Raw genomic sequence first — 27,011 nt, forward strand, 5'->3', positions numbered from 1 at the left:
AATCTACCTGTCTATCCTTTCTTCTTCTTGCTTCTTTATTAAGCCTCTGAATGTGGAGAGCCAGCTGGACAATTTTCCTGTCTATTTCTGGGCCTAGGTGTTAATTTAAAATAATTGTATTGAATTTAAGTTGTCATAATTAGTGTCTGAATGCACAAGAGCCTCCTGGAAACTCAGCTTACCCTCTTCCCTTTGTGATGTTTCAGTGTTCCACCTCATAAAAAACCCTGTGCACAGTTGGAGGCCATTTCTGCATGAAACCACTGGACATAATTTAGTTTTCTGGTAGTATTAAAGTAATGAGTCAAAGATGAGCATAAATGTTGAAGAAAAGCTACTGTGAGTTCCCCAGCTGAGAAATAAATGGTACTGATGGATGTGCTCTATATTTGCAAGGGTTTTACTGTGTTGAAGAATGCAGTTTCTAAGTTGTTTTTGTTTTAGTTTGCCTGTTCTTGTTAACTCAGAGATTTCACAATGAAGCCATTTTTCACCCCAAACCTGGAAAACAATGATGTTTTTAATTACAATTTCTTTAGGTGAACTCTTTCCTATGGCCTTGTATGAGGCTACTTCAGTGTTTTCCTGCAGAGAAGACAGCTCATGTCTCCAGCCCCAGATGGGCTGATGGGTCAGTGCAGAAGAATAAAGATGTAATTGCATTCATCCATGCATTCAGCATAATAATTAAAAACCCTTGTTTTGTATTTTTAAAACAAAATAACATTTGGAAATACTTTGCTTAGATGTTTAGAGTTACTTCTACAAATACATTCCTTGCTGCACTAATATAGAAACTTCTGGTAATGGAGCATTTCTAGCATTGATATAAAGAAGAAAAAGAGTTAATATCTGAGAACAGAGCTGTAAGACTGTATTAAGACACCCCAGAAACAGGTACATAAGATATTATATCCTTATACAATGTAAGTATATTGCAGCAATTCATGTTCTACTTGTTGAATGTAAATAAAGAGCTTCAAAAGAAAATTGCAAACGTTAAGCAAACTCTTAAGTTCAGAAGGTAAGAAATAAACCTTATTAATTATTACATTAAGTATTTTTATGCTTAATGACATTTTTAGAACTATCAGGGTACAGTCCTAATTATATTCTATATTTTTCAGGGTAAGAAGTGGTTTATTTATCTTAAAATATATTAAATTAAAAATTCATTAAAATTAAAAATTGATCAGATTTGCCAAATAATTCCCTTCTTGTTTATTATTTTGTAATAGGCATAATATTCACCAGATAGTCTGTGGTGTGTTGGAAATACTAATGTTACTACTGAGCGTGAACTATGAATTTTTTAATGTTATGCTGAAAAATTCTGAGTGTTGCCATCAAGCATCAGTTTGATCTCTGTCTCATTAACAGACCTTACTTAAAATGCCATTCACTCAGAGTTCATAGGAGGAATAATTAAATATCCTTTGTGTAGTGGTAGTTGAAATGGTAAAAACCACAAGTGAGCTGAGTGGGAAGATCAGTAAGAATTTACAGCGTACCTGGGAGATGAAGGCTTGCCCTGAATGTGTGCCTGGAGCTCTGGCTTTGCTCATCTTTGAGACAGAGAGTGACAACAGCCAGAGGAGAACGAGAGAAGTCAGCAGTAGTAATGAAAGGATTATCTCCCCAGGAGAAATGGGGAACCTTTCCAGTGTTAATAGACTGCAAAGAAATTTTACTGCAAAGAAATGCTTGGGTTGAACCGTTCCTCATGCTAAAGGATCCAACTAATTCCAATAATGGCTTGAACTTTATTTAAAAATCAGGAGGTAAATTCCTGTGGCCATGCTGAAGGGAGATTTGGTTGTAGAGCTGGAGTCTGAGCCTTTGTCAGATCTCTAAGTGTGCCTGGTTTCCAGCCAACCACAGCTCTGCTGCTCAGCCTCTGCCAGGCTATGTCCTAATTTCAAAACAATATCTTCACTATGTTTCAGTCCCCAAGGGCAGTAGCTGCACCAGATTTAATTAAAACTGGGAATGCTAATCAGCAGGTCCTCCTGTAACTGAGAGATTTCTCACTGTCCCAAAGTTAAGTGGCTTTTGCCTCCTACCACTGTGGGAAGCACTGAGACAATGCTGCTGGGTGACAGATCCCAGAGTCCACAGTTCCTTACCTGAAACTTGGGAACAGCAGCAGGTTCATCCAGGGACAGTCTGCCTTCAGACACAGTGCAGAGGTTGCATAATTGAATTCTGTAACAAATCCCCTTTCTACATTTGCAAATCATAAAACACCAAGACTTTTACTAATGAATATGTGGAAGGAAATAAAAAGAACCTTGAGTAACTTAATGCCCTTCTCTGCACTGAACTGGATGACAATTACACATTATTGCAGACTCCTGTTCAAGGCTCAGGGACCTTGATTAGCCAGACTGCCCTAACCAGGGCAGGCTCCTCTCTGGCCTCTATGATCTGTGCAACGGGATTTTCTCCCCAGGGTGTGCAGTACAGGAGCACAGGTGGAAGCAGAAGCACACTCAGAAATAGGAAATGTCCTGAAGTTCAACAGTTGCAACTAATCATTGAAGTCATCAAGGTGAACAATTATTTACTCTGCTGATTTAAAGAAAGAAGGGGGGAGTGAGGAAGGGAGAATCAAGTAGAAATAGTAAGCAATAAATGTACATGCTTTAATTTTCACTGCTGTAGTGTTGTGTAAGAGTACAGAAATTTCATGGGTTTTACTTTACTTCCACAGGAAGTTTTGTGTTTGTACTTAATTTCTGGTAACCCAAGGGCAAAGCAAAGCAATTAACATGTTGAAGACTTAAAAATAAACTGCAGAAGCTTCAAGTAAAATACCTTTAGCTGATTAGTGTTACAATGCATGTTTAATGAGAAATAAATGAGGATTGCATTGTTTCTCAGGATAAGGAGAGTTGTTAGATATCTGCATTGATAATAGAGGGCTTAGAAATAATCTGTGAGCTGCTTTTCTAGAAGAAAAATAGGAAAATTCTACATGGCCTACCTAGTGTACAGATAAGAAAAACTGAAACCAATACATTTCTAGAAGTTCTTTCCATAAAAAGCTTATTGCAAAGTGAATTTTAACATAGTTCTGTTCCCCTTTGGATTGTTTAGACTCACCCCTTGCTATGTATTCATGTTTCTCTATTTTTGTCCAACTGTTAGTTTTTCTTCAACTCTGATTTTACTACAAACTAATTTGTATAAAAAGTGCAGGCTGTAAAATGTAGAATTAATTTTGAATGACCCATATATAGAATACTACCTCCTCTTGTACCCACAGCAAACAAAATTCTATGGAAAACAAGGCTCAGAAATAGACTTTACAAAATATTTCTTTACAGTTCTCCTGTCACGGCTGTGTACTGAATAAAGGGAATATGAAAAGTCCTTTGATTGGGAAGATTGGCAGCATCTATGTTTTTAAATAGAATCGTTTTTAAATATGCATGAATTTATTGTCTTGGTTAAGTTGCTGCACAGTAAAAAGGAATGCTGTTCTCTGAGCAATAATTGGTCTGTCTCAGCTCCCAAATTGGGTCACAGACAGAATGCTCTGGTATTTCTCTCTTTTACCTTGCTTTCTTGGGAAAGTGATTGAAACTGTAATCCTTATTGCATTGAGGAGGTGTACTGATAAAACCCAGTGTTTTTCATGAATGATTGATAGATCCTCTTCTTTTGTCCTGTTGTTGATGGTGTTGTGTTGTAGAACACCTTAAAGAACAATGTAGAAATCTGCAGTCTCAACAAAATATGCTGAAATGCACTGAATGAATACAGCAATACCAGTTATTGCTGGGGTTTATTTTTGGTAATAAACACTCCACCTTCTGTATGGCACTGTGGTAAAATGAAATAGTTTAAATTATTAATATTACACCATTTTACAGTCATCATACATCTAAACATGCCAAATAACTTTCTAAATATCCCTAAGAAGGACTGAAGGTGAGGTGGAGGTGACAGTACTGTTCTATAAAGCTCATGTGCTACATCACATCTCTCCAGCTGCATCTCCAATTGCTCCAACAATTGAAGGGCGTGGGAGGTCCTGGAGTGCTGGTGACACAAGCCAGGAAATCCCTGGACAGGCAGCTTGCCTTGTGTAGGGCTGTAGATCTTGGTTTGTTACAGCAGCATGAGCTGTCTTTCTGTATTGCTGTGTCTTTTTATATGGAAGGTGAGAAAGATTTGAATACAGATAATGCCATTGCCAGTTAATTTTAAAGGCCAAATTGTGTTTTTTAACAATGCTAGACCTTTCTAAGCAATGTCTCAGAAAGATAAGGATATATTTAGAAGATGGATGCTTCAATTTCTGGCTGCCTAAAAATGACATAACAACATTATAAATTTAAATAGGATGATGCTTTAATGGGTCTCCTAGAGGAAAAAAAAAAAGGTGTTTATTAGTAGAAATGTACTAAACTATCTGCATTTGACAAAGTGCTAATGGAGAAAATTACTTCTAGAGAAACAAATGAAAATGTCAATTAAAAAAAAGTAATGTCTCCCTAAGTTGTGGGTTGTGGTTTTGCTTTTGGAGTTTTTTATTTTTAATTTTTTTTTCCTGAAGAGAAGTGCTGGGTGTGTTTTCTGTATTGCTTGAAAAGCTTCTGAATTGTCTGTGTTGCCTGAGTTCTGTGAGTGTTGGGGGATTTTTGGGGACACTCCTTCACCCCTTCTGTATCTGCTGCTGCACAGTTGTATTTTATTTAGGCTAGAAGCTAGTTAAATAGGTTAGTCTAATGCTTCTTCTCTATTATATGTTTTGTTTTATTTAGGGATTATTTTCCAAAGAAGTGTCCACAAGCACAGTGCCTGCACCCTAAACCACCTGGCTTTGCACTTCCATATGTGCCAGAAACGTGGTGTCTCATGTCAGAGACATTCCTGGTAAATGCAGAATATTAATGAAGTTCAAATTCCCTCTTTACAATTTTCTGATGCCAATCAGCTTTTCTCCCTGGTGATGGGACTCCTGAGATGCCAGGTAATGTCAGGGTTTGCTTGGCAGGCACACTGGGAGCTGCTGGGGGTGTGAAGGTTGCCCTTGCTCTAAAGGACATTGCTGTGTTCAGCTGGAGTCTGCACAGAAAGGCTCAGGGAGGGCATGAACAGAAGCAGCTCCTTCCCACTGAGTGAGCCTGCAGTGACACAGCCACTTGTGCCAGGACACACATGGGGACCTTGGCCCTGTGAAGCAGGGAAATGTTTAGGTTTTCCTGCTGCTGTTTGAGTTGCTTATGTTAGATGTGTCTTCAGTTTCTTACAGCAGAATAAAACCAGCTGAGGATAATGTCTGAGCACACCAGACACTGGGAACCAAGGAGCTGAGCTGAGGTAAGAAAGGAATCATCAAGCAGTGACCATGGCATAGGCTGTCTGCAAATAGGGGTGCCAGACTTTACTTCTGCCAGTGTAAAATGTGATTTTTAACGAGACATCAGGCGTTTCATTTCTGTCTCTAATCTCCAGGAGCTGAATACTCTGGCTCTATAAAAATATTACCTCTGTTAAAACCTGCAAGATGAGATGCTGGACCCAAATGCACTAAAGGCAGGCAGTAGGCAAACAGAGTGTACTATGTCTTAATGACTTTTTGGAAAGGTTCAGAAATAGTGTGTTCTTAAATTTGCTTACATTGAAGCTGGAAAACCAGTATTTCTCTCAAAAACTTTGTTTTCAGTCATTTGCCTCATGTTCACAAGTCTCCCCTCAGACTGTACTTAATTACAGTAGTATTTGGTTACCTTCACAGGTTCCTCTGCTGTTCTAATGTGAATTTTCCTCATTTAATAAGAGACATCCAAGTTTATCTCATCCTTTTAGCAGCCTAAGAGAAACCAAAATGAACTGGGTCACTTGATGTTTTCTAATCTCTGTTCAGCCTCAAGCCCACAGCAAAGGGAGGAGTCCCTTGCTCTCTTGTTTCCTCAGCACTTTGAACTGTGAGTGACATCTTGCTTTAAAGGCAAGTGACAGGGAGTTACAATTACCAACCCTGCTGGAAGTACCAAAATAATGTCCTCAACATCAAAAGATGTTGTTTTAAATTATAATTAGGGTCTCCATGGGTGAATTGTTTCATCATTTAACATATTTTATTTTTCTTGACATAAACAAGATGAGGCATAGTGACAGCAAGAACCTCTGCCATTTCAAATTAGCTAAAGCATCAGTATTAATTCTTAACCAGCTAATTACACTAAGAAAAGTGAGGAAACACAATTTGTCATTTATGCTGGTAAAAAACCACATTTTCAGCTTATTTTTGTAACTTTTTACTACATACAGAAATGTCCAGCACAAACTATGGTTAAATATCCTTCCCATGATTGTATTATATAGCTACAAAATGTTCTCTCATTTTCCACATTCTACTGAAAATGAGACTGTGAAAACATTCAGCTAAGCAAAAGCAGCTGGAGAATAAAAGCAAAATCACCTCCTTTCTCTCTGAATCCAACATTACCTCTGCTCAAGCTGCTGCCATGGGGCTGCAGTCCCCAGGTGGGCCTGTCCTGGTGCAGGTAAAGCCACTTGCTGCAAGGCAAAGGTGATTTTACAGTCTCAGCACTTCCATAAATCAGGCTTGAAGGAGACTCCTTGATAAACTGTTGTAACTAAAATGTAATTAAACTGACTCTTCAGCACAGCATTTCCTACCTTTCACCGTGTTTAAATACCTGTAATACCCTCTAGGGAACAGTGTTGTATGTGAGTACATACATAAAACAGGACAGAATGCATTAATGGTGCTCTCTGTGTTCCTCCCTCTTCAGGTGCCAAAGCCGCACCAGCTCCAGTTCCAGATAACCCATGGCACGGATTGTAATGTGTTCAACTAAAAACTTAAAAACCCCAACAGCTATGACTTAATTACATGAAGAATTTATTTGCAACAAATTAGATACACTTGCTAAAAAAAGAGGTGGATTGCAGCATGTAAACTATTTTATAAATTTGTTTTTAAGACTTATTGCAGAAGAAAACATATTTTTTAGGATTTTCAATATTCTGTAGTATTCTGTATTGCCTTACAGTAAGGCACTCTACATTGCATTTGGAAATCAAAGTTTGTCTAGGAATCAACAAAGTGACTTCTGATTAAAGTATTCTGTACAGAATATTCTCTCCATGCAATTATTGCAACTTCCATAGCTAGAGCCAGGATATGTGCTAATTGAATGGCAGTGAAATTTGAAAATGGAAGTAGTTGTTTCACCCTTAGTTTCTGTCAGTGACATTTATATCAGCCTCATTTACAGACTTTTCATTATATAAAACTATATAATGGAAACTATAAAACTATATAACATTATATAAAACTTTATAACAGATATAACAGAAAACCAAGCTGTGACTGCAAACCAGAATGTGTTTGGTCTCCTATTGCTCCTGGCTCTGAAGAGCTAAGGAAATAAAGCGTGGGAAATGGGAGAAAATATGACACCAAGGTAAGAGGATATGATACAAAAATTGCTAAAATTCAGCAGTAGCCTGCTAATTTCACATTTTTTGAGATTTTTTTCTGTAAAATGTGCCCCATTTACATTGTCCAGAAGGTAACAGAAATTACTAAATTTATTGGTTTTGAAATACCCTCTCAAGTTAAAGGGTTATACAGACACCAGTTTCTCTGTAATAGGAAATTATTACCTAGGAGCAAAGTGAAATTCTCAGAACTGTACTTTTCAATCACACATTACCATATTAGCTCTGCTCTTCTCCCATATTCCTCATAGGTCTCATTTTCAAAAAGAAAAACATGTCAACAGCTTCCTTGTTATTTAGGACAACAACAAACTGAGACCTGCTCTGGGACACTGCAGTCAGAAATCTGAGTTCTGCTTGGGGAAACTTTAGGAAACTGTTTACATTTATCTAACAGAAAAATCTCTTTTGACACAGCCTACTTTTGCTTAGCAATCATATCCAGCAGCTCCTTCTCAATGCCATGGCTGCCCAGGTCAGTTAAGCTGTAGTATCTGTGCACCACCTTCTCCTCTGTCACAACCACCACCCGAAGGCCATGTGTATCCTTTCCCAGCTGACATCCTATAGCTGATGACACCACCATTTCCAGGCCTTTGTAGGACCCTCCAGCATTCCTGTGGTAATGCCCAGAAAATACAGCTCTAATGCCTGGTAAAGAAAAAAACAAAAAAAACCAAAAGACAGAGTTTATATTTAGTTAGCACATCACAGGTGTCAGATTTACCTTCCTTCTTTAATGGCTCATTAAGGATAAAGTTGAAACTAAAACATTTACCCAAACTTGCATTTTCAACAAATAATTAGTAAACAGCATATTAAGCAGTAAACAGTATTCTAATAGTAATAAATAATTAATCAAACTTTGTGCTCCACCAGGTGTGTTTAGGGTGACTGGACTGTGAGCTCTTTATGCCCACTGCAAGGTGTGTTTGCTGTCTCCCCACTCCTTTGCCTAGAAAGAAGGGACAGTCCAGAAACAGCTGATTAAAATGAGATCCCTGCCCAGAGAATGACTGAAACACTGGCTGAAAGGCAAAGAGAGCAGAGCTGTATTTGTCAATTAGCAGGAAGAAAATGTCCCAAGGAGAGCTTAAACCTCTACACCCAAGGCCAGTGACCTTAAAAAAACTAAAGAGGCAAGACAAACAAGAAACACACATGAGAAGGTAAGTTGTAGTCATTTCACAAGATATTGAGGGTATCACAGATGGAACCAGAGCCAGGTACATCAAAGAAATCTAATAAAGCAGAAGTTTTAAGAAAAGGGAGAGAAAGAGGAGCAGCCAGGAAAGGAAAGGTTGACACCTGCAAGAGTCAGGCTTGGAATGACATGAATTAACATTTATCATGTATGGGGACAAACAAGGCAGGCGACTCTGATCCCTCTCTATTTTTAATGACTTAAGGCTGTTCTGTTTCCTTTTTTTTAAGAAAAACACCAAACAAACAGATTACTTATATTTTAGACTTCATTGGAGTTAAAAATATGGAGTTTTTACAGAAACTTTGAAACAATTTGAAATTAAATGAATTATGTCATCCTCACCTCCAAACCAGTAATTTCTACTTTTTGTTTCTGCTGTCTTGCAAACATAAACAAAGAAATGGGTAGAAGCTCTACTTGTTTCTCTGAATGGCCTTTTTGATTGTCTTTACAAATCAGATTCATGCTGCAAAATAGATTAACTTCCCCTCCCTATATCTGATAAATTTTAACAAAATGCTTTTATTACTACAAAATGATGACACCTTGAGTCTGAGTAAAAAAACCAAACATCATCTTGTTGCTAAGTACTTCTCTTTCCTGTCAAAGAAAGGAAATCCCCTCACAAGAGTTGAGAATGCAGCTTCCTCCCTGGGAGAGAACATTCTGCCCTGGACAAAGCTTTTCATTCCCAGCTTATTCCACCTTCCTTTGCCATTTAGCCTTTCCAAGCTCTGCCCATAGCTGAGCAGCACACCGAACAGCATTCAGAGTTTGGTAACAAAAATCTCATCAGTTTTCCTGCTAATTTAAGGTAGTGTATGTTTTATTTTAAATGGAAATGTGGAGTTAGCATAAATAGCTAGTTTTACAAACAGGATTTGGGATTATGTTTTGGCATGCTTGGTCCTTAGACCCGTGGTCCAGACTCTTACAGCTTCCTGAAGCTGCACCCAATGCCACTTTATACTGTTGTGAAATAGAAAAATTACTGGATCAGATGACTAAAAATAGTGGAAATTTTGTTGGCAGGCCAGAGAGGGGAATTTGTGAGACATTACAACCTTAAATGACATTTAAAAAACAAAAAGCTAGCAGCAACTTATTTTGCCTTCAGACAGCAGAAATCCTGGAAAATAGCAGAGGCAATTTAAAGCCAGAGAGCTGTAATGAGGAACATGCTACAACTTCACATGGAAATCCTTATTTCTCTAGCCAGAAAAAACTTCCACATTTTCTCCTGCAGTAGATTTAGACCTCTTTCACAGAGATAAAGTGAAAAAGGAAGTAGGTGAACCCATCTTAAGACCGCTGGCTAACATCAATCCTTTGCTTTTGTAGGAGTGAGTGATCTGAAGACTGATATAAAATATATAAACTTGGCTCAAAGTATAGTTAAAAATTAAGCAGCTTGGAAAGCAAAATATAAATTATTCTGCTGTGTGTCTGGTAAGAGCTACATGGGGTTTCATATTTCAAATCCAAGCCCTTCTCAAACAGCAAATGAGTCAATATGGAAAAGAGAGAATGAAGCCACCTTGTCACTGAGCAGTGGTACCAGGCCTTGTCAGCTCCAGCCTGTCTGCTCCCCTGTTTCTGTGTCTCAGGACTGATTATCCTGCAGTGGAACCACTCTGGCTGCTGCATGAGGTGACAAACACTGCAGGACAACTCTGGGAGCTTGCTGGGACCCAGCAAAACTGGTGAAGTGTTTTACATCTTGGGAGAAACCCAGCTAGAGTCCTTGAAAAGGCAGTGGTGGAATACAAAAGTCAGTGATGCTGCTACTGTAACAAGGTAACAAGGCCTCTTCAGTATTTTCCACTTTTTCTCTGGGTAAGCAGAACTACTTTAGTCTATGGAAAAAATTAAGAACAAGTAAGAATCATAAACTCTCGGTGAGGTGCAAACCCATGTGACACACTTTTAGTAACAGAAATAAGTACTTGGGAAGGGAATTAAGTTCTCTCTTTTTACTGGAAGAATCTGTGTCCTAAAGTAGCATCTTCCCAACATGCAGAGAATTTGACATTTTGATTGAAAAGAGGAAAAGAAGCCAGAGCTTTATGTCATCATTTGGTAAACCAAACCCTAAGTGTAAGTAGAAGGACAGAGGATACAAAAGTTATAAAGGAACTGTAGTTATGCCAAAGAAAACAAACGTTCCACTTGCCTCATAATTCAAGGAATGATTTTGAGAAACCCATCCTAGACAGAGACACACATCAGTAAAACATTTTGCCCAGACTTCAGTTTTCAGATACCCTTTAGTGCTAGTGCTACTATGAACTCATTATTGCTGGGTTCCAGGATGTTACACCTTGAACAAGGACACAAACAGGCACTGCTGGGGGCTGATGGAGGCTCACTGCTGGGGTTTTTCTGCAGGAGCACTTTCAGCTGTGCTGCACCCACTCTGTGAGCTAGCCCAAGGAGGAAAGCTGAACCAGTCACTGCAGTAACACCAGGATGACAAGCAGGCAATTTACTTTGCTCTTGCTTTTGATCTTTAACATAAAACGAATCTTAGAGATGTTTGCACTCAAATTTAATTTATTAATTTCAGATGTTTTTCTGAAGTAATAATGCCAAGTTGCTAGCAACAGACACCCCCACCCCTTCCCCCCCAACTCTGTGAGGAAAGAACAGTGTCCTGGCAGACCTTGTTTTTATAGCCCACTTTATCCCAGGTCAGTAAAATGCATCCAGTTATACACTGAAACATCCAGTCCCTTCCCACTACAACAGAAGAAAAAAAGGTGGAGCAGTGATTTGTGTTTTATCATTGGGTTCTTAACAGCAGCTGATATAAAAGCTGTATGAAATACTAAAGAACTCCTGTGTAAATAAATGTCCAAAGAACAGCACCTTCACAAGCATTCATTATTTCATTTTTTAGGAAATACACAGTTATTTGAATTTAAATGTGACTGGAGGTTTCACAGTATCCATTTACTAAAAAAAGCTGGATCCATTACTGCAAGACACTATTCATACCTAATGGATTATTCATTAAAGAAAAAATGGATTTAAATCAGAATAAAGTAAAAATCTGTGCAGACAGTTACACTAAAAAAAAGGCAAAACAATCCACACATCCTGCATCTGTGATCATCATCATCATCATCTGATGTCAGACTGCTTAACATGACACAGATTCCAGAGTATCTGCTAAGGAAAAAAGGTCTGAACTGCCAAATCAATTTTTTGATCAGGACAGGACTGGAAGCCAGAGATACAGAGCAGGCTTCACCCAGTGCTGGGTACCAGGTCTTGTTCTCTCTGTGCTAAAACTTTACTTGAGTCAAGAAAACATCTAAACCCACTGAGCTTCATGCCTGCTACCAAACATGACTTTTAACAATCAGTCAAAATGTGAAAAAAGTCAATGTCTTCGTAAAAAAGGCTAAGATACAGGAATTGCTTCTGATTTTAGTAAACCAAAGCTGTTCTCCTGCCACCCAATTTACCATCACTTTCTGATCAAGCACAAAATTTCCTTTTTATTTCTGATCTGAAAAAGCTAAATCTAAAAGACAAAAAGGTTTTCCTTTTCCAAAGATCTGATGATAACTATTTTTCCCTTCAGAATAATGCATCCCTACTAAAGAATGAAATACCTATTTTGGTTCAAGTTCTTTGAGCCCAGAGCAACCTACTTAGCAAAAATTATTCATGATGTAACAACAAACCCAAACAAGGATTGTTAAAGAGTCATGTGATGAGAGGTAATACTTAAATATGTTGATAAGCCTTTCACTTTTAATCAGCTCAGCCATGAAAAAAGCACATAAACACTTTGGTTTTATGCTAATTCAGAGACTGCATTATGGCCCTTGGGGCTGAGGCAAGGTAAAAGGGGAGTGCTGGGGAGGGAGTTACCAGCTCATGCAGTTTAGCATCCTGTTTCATAGGCAGAATCTTTACAGCACAACTCGATTTTAATAAAATTTCAAACTAAGTTCATATTTTAATTTGGATACCTTTTTCCAAGTCAATATCACATTAGGAACACTTGACTCATGGTTTCTACTGCAGATATTTTTCAAAAGGAAATTCAAAAGTGCCTCTGAAGACTTTCCTCCCCTCTCTCATTTTCTGTGTCTGCTTTATAAAGCCAGCTCTCCAAATAAGTAGCAGAGGTTCACCAAGCTCTTGTTGATTTGCATCTTCCTCACTTTATCAGCTTTGGGAAGTTGGACAATTTTTATCAATTTTTACCATTTCCCATTTTCACTTTCTCTCTTGGCTCTCTCTCGAGGCTCTGTGACCCACAGCAGCACAATATATTAAAAGCATTACCCTGTCCTTTTCTTACAGAGAGGGTGTAACAGCTACTGTTCCACTGCCTCACAGCCTGACAGGGAAAGGTGTCTGAGGTCTGCTCTGGATGTGCACTGAAAAGGATCAGGAGATCCAAGGGATCCAAGCAGGCTCAGAAGCAGCTGCCTGTGTACAACCATCACATCCTCACAGGCTGCAGCAGCTCTGATTTTATAGAGATTATTCTCTGTAACTGTGGCCATCTTACAGCACTTCTGAGTTCCCAAGCAACCTAAAGCAGAGAAATGTTCTGAAAGAAACCAAGTCCTAACTGGAACAATCAGCACCTTTTTCAGCCCTGGAGATACTGAAGAAAATGAGAAGAAAACTTTAGCTATTGTTGTTAGCATACTGTTGATTTTATTCCTGACAAGAACCAGGTGAGAAAATAATTCATTACACAAAACAAACTACAACTGAGTATTGTGCAGGAGGCAGCTTGTCTGTTAGCAGGAGAAGCTGAGATTATTTTACAGAATTTTGAAAGTGCAGCATAATCCTTCTACAAATTATCATTTATGACTCAGAAAAACCCTTCTGTGGCACCAGGGAAAAGGGTCAGCACGATTGTGATGCAATTGCACTGTAAGAGAACAAAGGCATTTCGCTGAGTCTCGTTCCCCTGGGTGAGAACATCCCTGTTGGAGTTTATTGTGCAGCTGCAGTCCTGTAATTCCCAGACTCCCAAGTTCCCTTAACTTGGGACTCTACTGCTGTCTTCTGTAGCTTAGAAAAATGTAAGGACATGGAAGACTGGGCATGTTTTCAACTCCATCTGGGCAGGAAGAAAGGGGACTCTGGCCTTTCTTCTCTGTGTGGCCCAACAAACAGCCATAACTTTTCTATTCAGTGTTTTGACCAGCCTTTCTATTTCAGGAATAGTTAAATCATGTTAGTGTCTCATTTTAAACAAGAAATGCCAGCCAAATCATCTCTTTGCTTTATTAAACAAACAGGTGTATTCTGTAACATGCAACAGTAAGATTTTGTGAAACAGGTAACACCTCCTAACTTCGTGAAAAATGTACTATTTTCTAGTTTAATTCAAGAAATACAGGCTGAGCCCAGTCTGTACGGAAACTGAGTTGCAGAGACACAGGTTGGAAAACAATGCATCCAGGTTTACCTTGAAAACCCCAAAGAAACATACCTGGGAAAGTTTTCCTCACATAATCAGATAATATTGGGTTGCAATTCAGACTTGAGCTAGTTTAAATTCCAGGGGTGTCTGACTCCAATTTCTGTAATTACACTCACTTCTGTGGCTTGATTCCAAACCCCCTGAATTCAGAAGAAGCTGTTTTCCAGCTCTAGTTCCAAATGTACAAACCCCATTTTTGAGGCAACTTTGCTGTGTCCAAAATGTGAATGACCTCACCTCAGCTGGAAATCAAACTGCTCAACCCAGCACTATGGACAGAGTAAAAATATAGGAAAAAATTACCAACATAAAAATAAACAGAAGAAAAGCAAGCAGATTTTCCAAATTAGGAGAAGAATGCCTGGAATAATCAGCATAGGCAATCAGTAGCATGCTTTATTTAGACTGAGCCTTCAATTAAATAAATGCTTTTCTCAGCAAAAGCAAATGAGACTGTAAAAGAAGGAGAAGGCTAAATTAGTGCAGTATGAATGACATAATAAATATGTAATGGGTACAGTACAGACCTTGCCTCTCTTCCCATGCTCTCTGTAGAGAAATTGGGGAAAAAAAGTGGTTCTGACTGAACTATGAAATTTATCACATGGTTCAGATTGTCACCTTTAAGTGCTGATTAATGAACTATTTTTTACAGTAACTGCAGACATAAATCAATGTTCACTGCATTTCATGTACTGGTTGATGGCTCTCCACCCAGACTGCAGGTGAAGTTCACAGCAAACAAAAGGCAGCATTTCTTCAGAGAGCTGTGAAACATGAAATTCCCACCTGCAGATCATTGTGAAAACTGGCAGTTTTCACAAATCAACTGAACAAATCTAGAGAGGAATCACTAAATTGCATTATGTTGGTAACATTAATATGATACAGCAAGTCCTCGAAAGAAAAAATCTTGGGGGTGGGAAGAGGCCTGGAAAAAAATACCATTATGCACTTTTCTATCCTGTGCCCTTCACAAGAGTTTGGGGAGTGGGAGCAGCAGGAGACTGGGCTATTGAGACCCTCACTCTTCTCCCATTACTCTGCTTTTTAGTTAGCTGTTCAAGTTTAATGATAAAATTAGATTTTAAATAGAGTTATGTTTATCCAAAAATCCCTGGGTCACCACACAAATCTGTTTCTCAGTCAAGGATTGAAGAAAGAGAACAGACTAGAAAAAGCTGATCCTGGATACATTTGTCCCCAAAAGTGCAGGAGCTAGGGAGGAGCACCAGTAGAGCCAAAGCAGAAGCAAAAAGGTGGAGAGGCAGTTCTGTAAAGACATTAAATTGTATTGGAGGATCTGAATGCTATCAGCACTCTGGTATCCTGTCACAGTTTTCAAAGAGAGGAGAACCAAGTAAGTATCCAGGCACAGGGAGATGCTACTCTGAGATGTGTGTACACCCCCACACAGGTTACAGTACACAGGTATTTTGTAAAAGGCAGTGTTTCTGGCAAATACAACCATTTAAGTCATATGGATAAAGTGATCTGAACATTTTCCCTGGAGTTTCAGGCACAAACTGGCTTTTCTTCCTCCCTTTCACTTGCAGAGTACAGCTGCTGTCTGAAGTGCTGAACAATGTGGTCGGTTCAAGAGTAATACCTGTTCTCTCAACAATTTTGCACTCCAAAATGATGTTCTTTCAGCTTCCCTACAAGTGCCACATTAACCATAGGCATTTTTTGCTGCACCTTTTTTCCTCCCCCGGGCACGTGGTGCATCTCATCTTTTCAAGACTCCAGTGCTACACAAGGAATAATAATATTTAGAAGTCTTTGAAAACAAAATCTCTTCAGTGGAATAGAATTGATTTTATCTCATTGCAATTTCAGAGTGCTCCCATTGCCTCATCTGCCAAGCAGGTGTTACAGCAGCAAAGAAAGATGTGAAAGCATCAGTGACAGCACTGTTAACTGCTCACTGCTCAGCCAGCTCTCAGACTCTGTTATAAAAAAACAAAAAACCCCATAATTTCCCAACAGAGCACCAGAAGAAGGAAACAGTCCCACTGGGGAACAACATCCTCTCTTTCATAAGCTCTTTGGTCAGCTCTCAGTAGCACACAGAATTATTTTGTGTAGCCCTTTTGAAGCTCTCTGTTGTTCCTCCTCAGAAGAGCTGTATGAATAAAAGAGAACTGAGTAATTAGAATTTACATTGCACAGCTCTATAAGCATCTCAATAGAAATACCCCATGCACTCTTGTTTGCAAACATTATCCTGCAAATATGCAGGAAACCTCTGCCTTAAATTTGCCAAAATTGTAGCCAAATTGTAGCCAAAAGAATCAGGAGTTTGGTGTGGCTGGTGGTCAGTTGGTCAGTGTAAGTAGGAGACCAAATATTATTTTGAAAAGTATATTGATGTTGAAAGCTACTTTCTGTAAGACAATACTAAATGGAGCTACATAGAGAAGGATTTTGGTGTCACTTATTTTTCCTGTATAATAAGGGGAGAAACAACAGACATAGCCAGAGGGTGATTCCAGATCACCTAATTAGAGCACTGGTCTAAATAAGCCTTTAGAGGTCCTGTCTCTAGAAGGTCACTGTTCTTCAAGTTCGTTTTTGTGAATGCCTCTTGTGAATGCCTACTTTTTTCCATTTGAATGTGATGCTTTCTCACAGAGCTGGAACAAACCCCAAACAGTCCTGGATTGCTGTGTGCTCTAAGGATCAAGAAGAAGCTTTAGTCCAGTGGATAAAACTGATTTAAAATTTTTTTCTGAGAAAAAATATCCCTTAATGTCCTTACAGAATATATGTATATTGTATTTGCTGCTGAATTTCTGGAAAACAATTAAAAAAATCTATGTTTGTGTACGTCCATGCAAGATTTCCAGTACCATACCTGGTAAATTTTTTACATAGAATATATCAAATGTGGTCACTCTACCTGGGCCATAAGTGCATAATTGCAAACTTGAAAGAGGTTGATCTAAATCACTGAAGTTGAGAGTATTTAAATTATCTTAAATACTGACACATAAGCAATGAGATTACTCACTCAATGTATGGGCTTTGCCAAAATCGAGGTCTCAATGGCAGGAAGATGAAAATATTACTCCCCTGTCAACTCTGATTACACAACAAAGAAAATAATGAAACATAGCATATGTTGTCTGGTAAATTTTAGAAACAACAGCTTTCAACACTCCATGCTTTAATTCTGTGCTCAAATATATCTCAGCTGTGGATGTTCTGAGAGCTTCTTCTTCTTTTAACACTGCTCTCCTGTCACAACATTTCTAAGAGGAGAATGTAGATATATCACACACTTTTAATGAGTAAAGGTGTTAGAAGTTACAGCACCTCCAGCCACAAATATAATGAAAAAATATACCATTTAATGAAGTTAGGTTGTTATTTTTGCCCCTATGTGCACATTAAATACTTTTAACCACATCTGAAAAATTGCTTTGAAGACCCTTGGATGAATTTAAAGCTTTTTAATTAAAAAAGCTGAAGAGTGCAGGGAATTTCCTTCTGTATATTTCTATCTCTTGTCTAGTTATTTTCTTTAAGATGCATCTCAGCTACATAGACCACATATTCCTAATCTAACTGTGAAACAAGATCTCTTTTCAACCCTGTTGGTGAAAAACCATCTATTAATTTATCTTTTATTCAACAGAGCTGCTAAACATGTTTAGACATTTCCTTAAATGCTTTAGTTGATTTGTGCCATTAAGAAACATTTATTGCTATATTGTATTACCTAATATAAGTAATGCTCAGTGTGTCAGTGATGGTTCTAAGGACAAAAAGTGTTTAAAAGACTGTATATAGCTCACCAAAAATATACATACTTTTCAGGTCATAGAAAAAATATTTAATGTCCTAAGAAAATTTTACTGGAATGAGGTATGCAAGAAAAAGTAGGTCTTCTATTACATAAACTGCCTGATTTGAAAACTTAATTTGCTGCTTATGTTTATCAAAGACACATGACTCGCAGACCAGATTTTTTGGCTAGACCATTACTATTTCTTTATTTCCCCTACAATGCTAAGAGGAAACCTATTTATATCAGCACTGTAAAATCCTTAAAAGCTGAATATGCATTTCTTGCAGCAGAGTCGAGTGACTCCAGCAGATCTCACAGATGAGAACGTCAGGTCAGCTCTTTCACAGCTCTTGCACACGGGATTTTTCTGTACTTAATGTCTGCATGTGGAAGAGACAGAGCTTTGACAACTTTGGCTTAACTTGCAGAAGTTATTCCAATACACCTTCAGAAAGGTATCTCTGCTTAAATCCTAAACTCTGCTCTCAACTGAGTTGGTTTTCACTGTGACCAAAATCACATTTTCAAGGACAACAGATGCTCTTAAAAAACCCATGGTCTAGCAGGATTTCTTACACATGCAGCTTACAAGTATGGTTTAACTTTGCACAGTAGTAATACATATTTACAAGTGCCAGATTTTCAATTATAAATATTTATCATAAGGACATGATTTTATCTTTAATTAGCCCAACTGTTAAGGACACTTCTAATGTGAGAAATGCAATTCAGTATTTCATACCAGATGTAGCCTCTACAGTTAGTCTTTTATCTCTGCTTGTAATGAGCAGATACTTACAACAAAACCATTCTGTAACAAGGGAGCAATTAGAAAATAATAACTACAGAAGGTCTGGGCTTTGGAATTAAAATAAAAATTTTCTGAAGTTGCATACCTCAGTTTAAAGCACCTGTGACCATATGACCAATATGACCATACTTTAATTATCTATTTCCTACACAATCCATATGAATTTCTTTGTTCTCATAAAGACCATGAATTTCTTTGTTCTCTGTTCTTGACTAGATTATCTTTCCTTTCCTGTACCTCTCTAACCGGCTGAGTTATGCCTCCATGTCTGACACTTCTAGAAAATTATAAACATGTGAACTGGGGTAATTCCAGGTTCGATCCTGGGTTATAAACAACTGAAATATGATGCCCATCTTATAATGCTAAACACCCTAAACCATGCATGTCACTGACATAATGACACAACAAATATGGTTACAAGCATTGAAACAGCAAGAGGCAGAAGGAAGGGAGGAAGGAAGGACAGGTGACAGGTTGGGGGAAATGAATAGGGTAGCCTGGTGGTCTCCTAAAAAGGCACACTGACTTTTTTTCCAGAATAGTTACACCAAATTTCTAAATTTAAAAAAGCAAAGTATGTTGGGATTTCATTAGCAATATCCTGTGTTTTAATCCTCCAAGAATGTATGAAATGAACTGGGGAAAAACAGTTTCATGTCTAATGATGTGCTAAACTTGATTGTTTTTTAGCAAAGCAGAGGTTCAGAAAACAAGCGTTGTCCTTGCATCTCTGTGCCTCTACAGCACCATGCCAACAGCCTCTCTGCAACCCACTGAGACCTCAGTGGTCTCACAAAAGCTGCTCTTAAACAGAATAATAAAATAGAAACAGAACGCACCTGTTACTAAGGTAACTCTGAGCCAACTTCTGATTCTGCTCATTTTTCTCAGCAGTCTGAGTTACTGAGCTGCTTGTTCTCTATATTCATTTCATTAGCAAAATGTTTGATTATTGGCTTGCAAACATTACCTATTGAGTCAGTGTATAGTAAGGAGCATGCCAAAGATCAGTGTTTAAACACACTCATTAGGAACCAAACAACTTATTAGAGATGGGAATGAGGGACACAAGGAGAAATGATGGAGGGAACAGAAAGGTGGCACAGAAAGGAGTTTGGGAATTTCTTCCCTGGAGTTGTATTGCTCATTCCCATTCCACACCCTTCCCCCATCATTTGAAGCCTTCCCAACTTCTGCTTAAGCCTCTGGACACCCTTCTAAGAAACACCACAATGTAACAACAACATTACAGTGATAATGTTTCTTTCACTTCTTGATGAATTATGTTTCCAGTACTGAGTGTTGTTAGTAAACCAACTGGATGACAGAAAATCCTAGCAAAGAACTGTTTTGGTTCCCACATTAATGCCAGTTTCCTGGGATACACTCATGAACTAGGATGTGCTGCAGTCCATGGTACACAGGCAGCCACAGCTGCCCAGCTCTCCAAGAGCAACACTTCCCACTGTATTAACACTAACACAAAAATGGAAAGATATGAGGTGTTCTCAGCGTGTCTCCTTATGGGGAAAAAATCCCACTTGTAAATATTGAATCTGCAAATATATCAGTGCCCTGGAGAGCCCTCAGATAGCTGTGAATTTTGGCCCTACTGATTGGAAACAGTAGGAGACTGAGAGCTTGGAAATTAGGCTGAGTTGGATGAGGCCAAGCTTAACAATTAGATGGTAAATTGGGAACAAGATCATAAAAAATTTGCATTGTTCAGCAATCCAAATAATGTGCTCTCTTATAGATACAGAGAAAATGACATTGTGATGCAGTGATGGCAGGATGGCAGGAAATTCTGAGGGACTGGCACACTCCAGGAACATGAAGGCAATTACCAGGAAACAATGGGAACAGCATGGAGGAGTAGCTGTGTACTGTGTCTGTCTCCATGGCGCTCAAGTGGCATCACACAAAGCTGAGGGGTTTGGTACAATTACTTATTTAGCACATGCTCCACCTGCCCTTCATCCCAGACATGGCCCCTATTAGAAAGGGATGTGCAAAGGACTGATTTTAGCAGAGCAAGACTTGTTTTAACACTGAATAAATCTGGGGTGCATTACACTCTCGGTTTAAAATTGGCTCAGTGTGGGAGAAAGCAACCTCCAAGGTAATTCTGAATTCTGTTTCCATGTTTTATGTAAAACATAAATTCTGTATTTTTCTCCTATGGCAATACCTGATCTTCCCCTCTGTAGGCAGGAAAAACTCAGGTTGTCTTGTATCTGTCAGTACTTGAAAAATGGAAACCTTGCTATTTATGCTAAGGAACTTTTCATGTTTAGCTTTTTACTTCTCACTCAAAGTTTTAAATTTTGTCCAGTACTTTTTACAAATGAGTAGATTCAGTTGGTAATTCTGATCTATGGGAAACAATGAGGCTTATAAGCTGTATTCAAAAATTCCTTGAAAACAGTACCATTTAAGTTAAATGTATTTAGTCTGGCAGCAGAGCCATTACAATTTGAAACAAAAATTCAAGAGTAGGAAAGTTTGAGAAAATACCTGCTTTATGAAACTTTTCCATTATCTGCTGGCGAACTGATTTCTCCAAGTTGAAGTAATCATCATCTTCATCAGGTTGGCTCAGAAACAGAGGGATGTGCTGAAACACAATTATGTGCTTGCATTTCTGCTTTGCAGCAACAGCCAGCTGCTCATCGAGCCAGGCATCCTGAGCTTGCCTTAACTCAGGGCACTTGGAAGAATCAAAGTATAGCTGAGAATTCAACACAAGAAAGAAAACACCTCCAACCCAAAAGCTGAAGTAGTCATCTCCCCAGTTCTGGCAATAATCATCTATGGTTTCTCTGGATGGAGTATTGCCAATATCATGATTCCCACTGACAAATACCAGTGGTATGTCCTGGTCAGTGTTTTTCAGAACATTCTTTAAATCTTGCTCTTGGTTTTTTTTCCATCGGGTTCCTAAAGAAAAAAAATACAAAACATTTGAGTGTTTATGTTTTTTTCTCACCTTCATTGTTAGGTTTTGTTTATGGAACTGTGCTTAGGAAGAAAATATTGTGTATTAGATGTGATCATGATGAAAACATCTCCACTTTATCCCTGTGCATCCACCCAGCCCAGTCCCTCCCTTCCCAAGGCTGGAGCCATTTCCAGGAGCTGCCCTGAAGGCAGGCCCTGGACAGCACCCAGCAGAGAGCACAGCAGCAGGTGATGCCATGGCCACTGCTTTGCACCAGGAGCTGCAGCTGATTCTTTTCATCCACAGACTCATGATGTGCTGAAAAAATGCAGCACCTTTGGATGCTGCAACAGCACAAGGGTAAAAACCAGGCCAACTTCTGGCTTATATTTTATGGCTGTACAACAAAATTAAAGGTTGTTGTTCATTGTTTTGATTTTTTTTTCATTACAAGAACTATTTTAACAGCAAAAATTTAATCAGTGTCTTGTGATGACACTGATTTATTGATGACACTTATTTATTGATGAGTCTCTTTTAATAATAAGAATGCCATTAAATTGAAAAAAAAATAGTTGTGTACTTGACTAGTTTTCCCTGCAATTTATTTATATTCATAGCATATCCATACAGGTACTCTTCTGGATGTCAGGAATTTGTCATAGCCTACAAAGATTTATTGTACTGACAGATTGACTTACAATCACTGAAAAAATTCAGAAAGGAAGTTTTAAAAGGGGAGGTATTTTACTCTAATGATTACAGAGGTTTCCCTATGTTTTCTAGGGACTTGTCTTTAACTAGAGGCCATTGACAAGATTATTAATTAATTAAACGAACACGTATAAATTGGTTTTGTCCTGCAATACATAACACACATAGAGCATGGGCCCATTTCTAACTCAATTTTTTAACCAAAACTGTAACAGGATTTTTACAAGAACTCTGAATTCAGGTTTCTAACATACACAGGCCTGTGCCAATCAATGGTGTACTTTTAATTGTGTTTTTTACACATACCTTAAACACAGAAATGCATAAATGGCTTCCTGTATTGCAATTCCTGTATTTTATGAGATAAAAGGGGTTTTTACAATTTCTTCAAAATACTCATGATGAATATGTTGACAAACACTGACCCTTATTAACAAACACTTTATTTTACATACCCTACAGTTATAGGCTTTAGTACCACGTTATTGCTGTTACCAGAATTCTACAGCTTTATAAAAATACTGAGAAAAAAACCCCATATTAGGTATAAATTGTGGCTAAATGTAAGGACATTGATATGAGGTGCATTAAGTCAAAATCCACAACTCTCTTGGGTTTAACTGCTGGAGGGTAGAAAGTTATTGTAGGAAAATCTTTGAGTAACTTGACAAATACTGAGCATATGATACCCAGGGGAGTCTGGAAAGTACTGGAGAGCAGATCACTTTTTGGGGTATATTAATGGTCAGTTTAGGCTGTTCTTGTTAATCCCAGAAAAAAACAGGGCAAATAACATCTATATTACTTGGAGATGCTGAATTCTTAAAAATAAAACAAGAAATTCAAATAAACCTGGCACACTGCTGTCCACAGGGTAAGGAACCTGGCTGAGAGTGCTGCTTTTACTGCCACTCCCCATTTTCCTATGGAAAGAGTTGGACATTTCAAGCTCTAAATATGAAACTATATGGGGGAGGAGGGTGGGGAAATGCAAAGGGGGAAGGCTCTGTTCAGATCCATGTAAACACATTACAGCATGTTAAACTCCATGCTATCACTTTGGGAAATTTAGCTAACAGTTGCAGAGTATAAAGACATTTATGCAAAAGTTACAGAAATAATTTGCAGAATTATGTATACCTCTTCCCAGTGGTGAAATTCAAGCTCTAGAGACTAACACTTAGATTAGATTTGTCGACAGCAGGGCACTGATTCCCTCATTTAATGAAATATTATTTCTATAGCAACAGAGAAACATATTCAGTGTTTATTGCAGAAAACAGATTGCTCAAAATGGAAAACAAGGTCTCTGCCCAAGAGCCTAGGAAATCCTACTAAGGAGAGATTGGTTTAGAACAACTGCATCTTGGCTTGACCTGCTTGGCAGAAGGTCAAAACAATTTCAAAAGAAGAGAATCCCACAGAGATAAAAGTGGGATAAAGTGGAGGAATGTCTCAGGACCCCTTGTACAGTGCTGGAGAGGAAGGGCTCAGCTGTCCCAGCAGCCCTGAGCTGCACCACCACGACACACAACACACAATGTGTGCCACTGCAGCCCTCCTGAGGCACCTCCCCAATTTACATCTGAGGTCAGGAACAGGTAAAGAGGACAAAGACAGTGCTGAAGAAGAAAGCCACTGGAAAATTAAAGTGGTCCCTGCCACAGCATAAAAAATATCCTTTTAATCTCTCTCAGGCACAGAGCTATAATATCTAATTATTCCAATTTTTATGAAGAACATTTCTGTTTGATGGACATGTATTTCTTTGGCTTAGAGGGAGCTTTGCTGTAGGTGAATAGGAAAATAATATAGTGCCAAAAGGCAATACGAAAAAATTATTTGTGAAGTGCCAGGGTAGATGCAAGTGAAATAAATTTCTGTGATGTTTATCCTGGCATCATCTGCAGTGACATTTTTAAATTCCAGGCCACAATTTTCTGTCTTTATGCTAGGTAGTGTAAATAAAGTTTTGCCCTGAGATAAATTATTTCACAAATTAATAGCCCATAAAGGGCAGCTTGGCTTTTATGAAAAGCATGAAAGTGAGAACTGTTGCTGGTGCAGTTGTGTGCAATTCTGCACAGCTTCCCAGCCTATCACTTTTGAAAGCTGAGTGATGTGAACAGGAGCATGAAGGTGCAATGTCACCATGCCTGTTGTTTCCTGCTGTGTATCCCTGTTTGCCTCAGCAGCTCCAGTGTTCTGTCCTGCACTGCTTAAAGGAACCAAGACAAGCAGCCTTCTTCACACATTGAAAGAGCAGATTTCAAGACAGTACTTTTACAGCACTTTTGCTAGAGCTGTCTTCAGTCAGCAGAATTACAGATTATTCTACCAAAGAAATAATCCTTTAGGTACTAATCCTTAGTTACAATTTCCTTTGGTACTCCACAGAAGGGAGTGCCACTGTAAGACTGGGTTGGGTTTAGCTTTTGTAAGGCACCAGCTTTTAAAAACAACTTAGAGCATTGTTTCCCCCCAAGCTGTATCTGCAATGCTGATGGCAATTTTTGTACAACACAGTCCTTCCTGTCCAGTAACCCCCAACAACACTGTAACTTTTCCTCCAGAAGTATTCCAAATGAAAAATTATCAATTAATTAACAACAGTACCAGTTTATCTACTGATATGAATCAGGAGGGGGAAGGGGGGGGATTATGATGCCATTATGAGGTGGTACCCCCAAGCATTCCTGGCTTGGTGTTAGGTGAAGTCTGAGTACTCCCCCCAAGGTAAGAGAAGCCTTTAGCTCAGACATCTTCAAATAATTTAACAATATGCAAAGATGTGGCACAATCATTTCCTGGATTTCTCATTACTCGCTCTCTGTATTTTAATGCATCTTAAGTGTCCCAAACTTAGAAGAGCTGCAATCACATTGTTTTTAATGGAAAGTACAAATTTTCAGTTTGAAGAAGAAAAAAAAAAAAGAAAAATCAAGTTTTATGCCAGCAACATTCTTGAAAGGCCCTGCTGTAAAAACTGCAATCTGTTTAACATCTAACCCAAGAGACTGCATACATTGCAGACAAAAATACTATAGGAAACATCAAATAGAAATAGTACCTACATTTGATAAAAGCAAAATACAAAATGTCAAAACACCAGCTATGAAAACAAGATTTAGAAAAGCACTGGGCCCATTCCTTCTATAATTTATGATGGTACCAGAAGTACTCTGACATCAAAAGACAACTAATTATCGTTGAAAGCAATCACGTGATTGTTAAAAAACAACAACAGATAGATTTGTGTACTTTCCTGGGCCTTACAGTGCATCACAATTGCTTCAATGAAAAGTCAAACTATTTTGAGTCTTGAGATATTTGTCCTGTTTTGTGTTTTCATGACTGCCTACAATTGCCCTACCCCTCCATTTAAAGTACCTCCCCTAGCACTATTCATTAAATTTCTAGGGAGAAGGGGGTCCAAGGCTATACTCAAACATGCTCTGGAGGAAATGTTTGATGTTACCTCCATCTCTGTGGGAAAGCAGCCTCCTCCTGTCAGACTAGGACTGCTTTTCATCCCTGCTCTTGCCTTGGATACCTGGCTGTTGGCTCCAGATTAAGAGGGCTACAAGGAAGATCCTACACTGTCCCTGTCTGCTGACCCCTCCCCAGGGACAGCCCCACTGGGGCCACTGTCACTTGGAAGACATCACAGGTCCAAATCCAATGGTATCATCAACACCACTCTGTACCTGCCAGGCTCCTCCTGCAGCTGCATCTGACTGCTCTGCATTAACATAAAAATCTGAGCTCCAACCTTGCCATTTTTCAAAGCACCAACCCACAGCATCTCTTCAGAGCACTGATGGAGATGGAGCTTCTCCACCCCAGAGCTCTGACACTGTTCCTCACTGTGCTGCCTTCCCTCCTGCCTTTCCCCAGGGCCAGACTCTTCCCTCTGCTCATCTCTTTACAGTTGATCATCCCATAAAAGTGATTCTCTCGTGGGCTGTGAGTGGAATGAAACACTTTGGTCTCCACGTTCTCTTTTGTCCTGGGAGGCTACAAAAAAGTGATAATGGAGAGGGCACTGCATAGAAAGGAAACCTCCCTGGCACCCAGTTCAGCCTTACCAGTGCTCTTCATTGTTTCTTGCTTTAAAATTAAAAACTTCCCCTCTGGTGTCTACTGTAATGAACTAATGCAACACACTGTGTCATTCCAAATGACTACGTGCAGGCATAAGCTGATCCATTTTAATAAACCCATTATGGTCATGCTCTGAAATAGTTTTTTTTTGCTTTAGTCTGTGCTGTAATAGCTAAAATGTCTCCTCTTTCTTCTTTAGACATATATATTGCTAATCTTCAAATAGCCTGAAGACAATTTTATGATGAAAAAAAATTATACAGTTAAAAAGAATGTAAATATGACTATATCCACTCCTGAACAAACTGATTGACTACTCAGTTTAACTTTCAAAGAACATCAGTTCCAGTGGAAAGCAGAATCTGGAATACTCATTTGTCTACAGCTGTGACTTTTTCAGTACATTTGAAACAAGTAATAATCTGTTCTGAGGTTCAAAAAATGATCACACAAAAATTTTCCTACATGAAAATATGAATTAATTTTATT

General features: G+C 38.6%; 1 protein-coding gene across 4 annotated transcripts in view; it reads right to left on the reverse strand.

The window, feature by feature from the left end:
* Positions 1-6,066: 6,066 nt before the first annotated feature.
* The window catches only part of CPPED1 (calcineurin like phosphoesterase domain containing 1), a 57,884-nt gene continuing 36,939 nt past the window's right edge, over positions 6,067-27,011 (reverse strand). For all 4 annotated transcript variants that reach the window (XM_058035249.1, XM_058035248.1, XM_058035250.1 and 1 more), the window contains 2 exons: positions 21,281-21,703; positions 6,067-8,136 (listed from right to left, as the gene is read on the reverse strand). In XM_058035249.1, the coding sequence (XP_057891232.1) occupies positions 7,904-8,136; positions 21,281-21,703 (656 nt within the window). In that variant the 3' untranslated portion in view covers positions 6,067-7,903. The remainder of the gene's footprint in view (positions 8,137-21,280; positions 21,704-27,011) is intronic.

This window comes from Melospiza georgiana, chromosome 16, assembly GCF_028018845.1.
Source record: "Melospiza georgiana isolate bMelGeo1 chromosome 16, bMelGeo1.pri, whole genome shotgun sequence".
Lineage (NCBI taxonomy): Eukaryota > Metazoa > Chordata > Aves > Passeriformes > Passerellidae > Melospiza > Melospiza georgiana.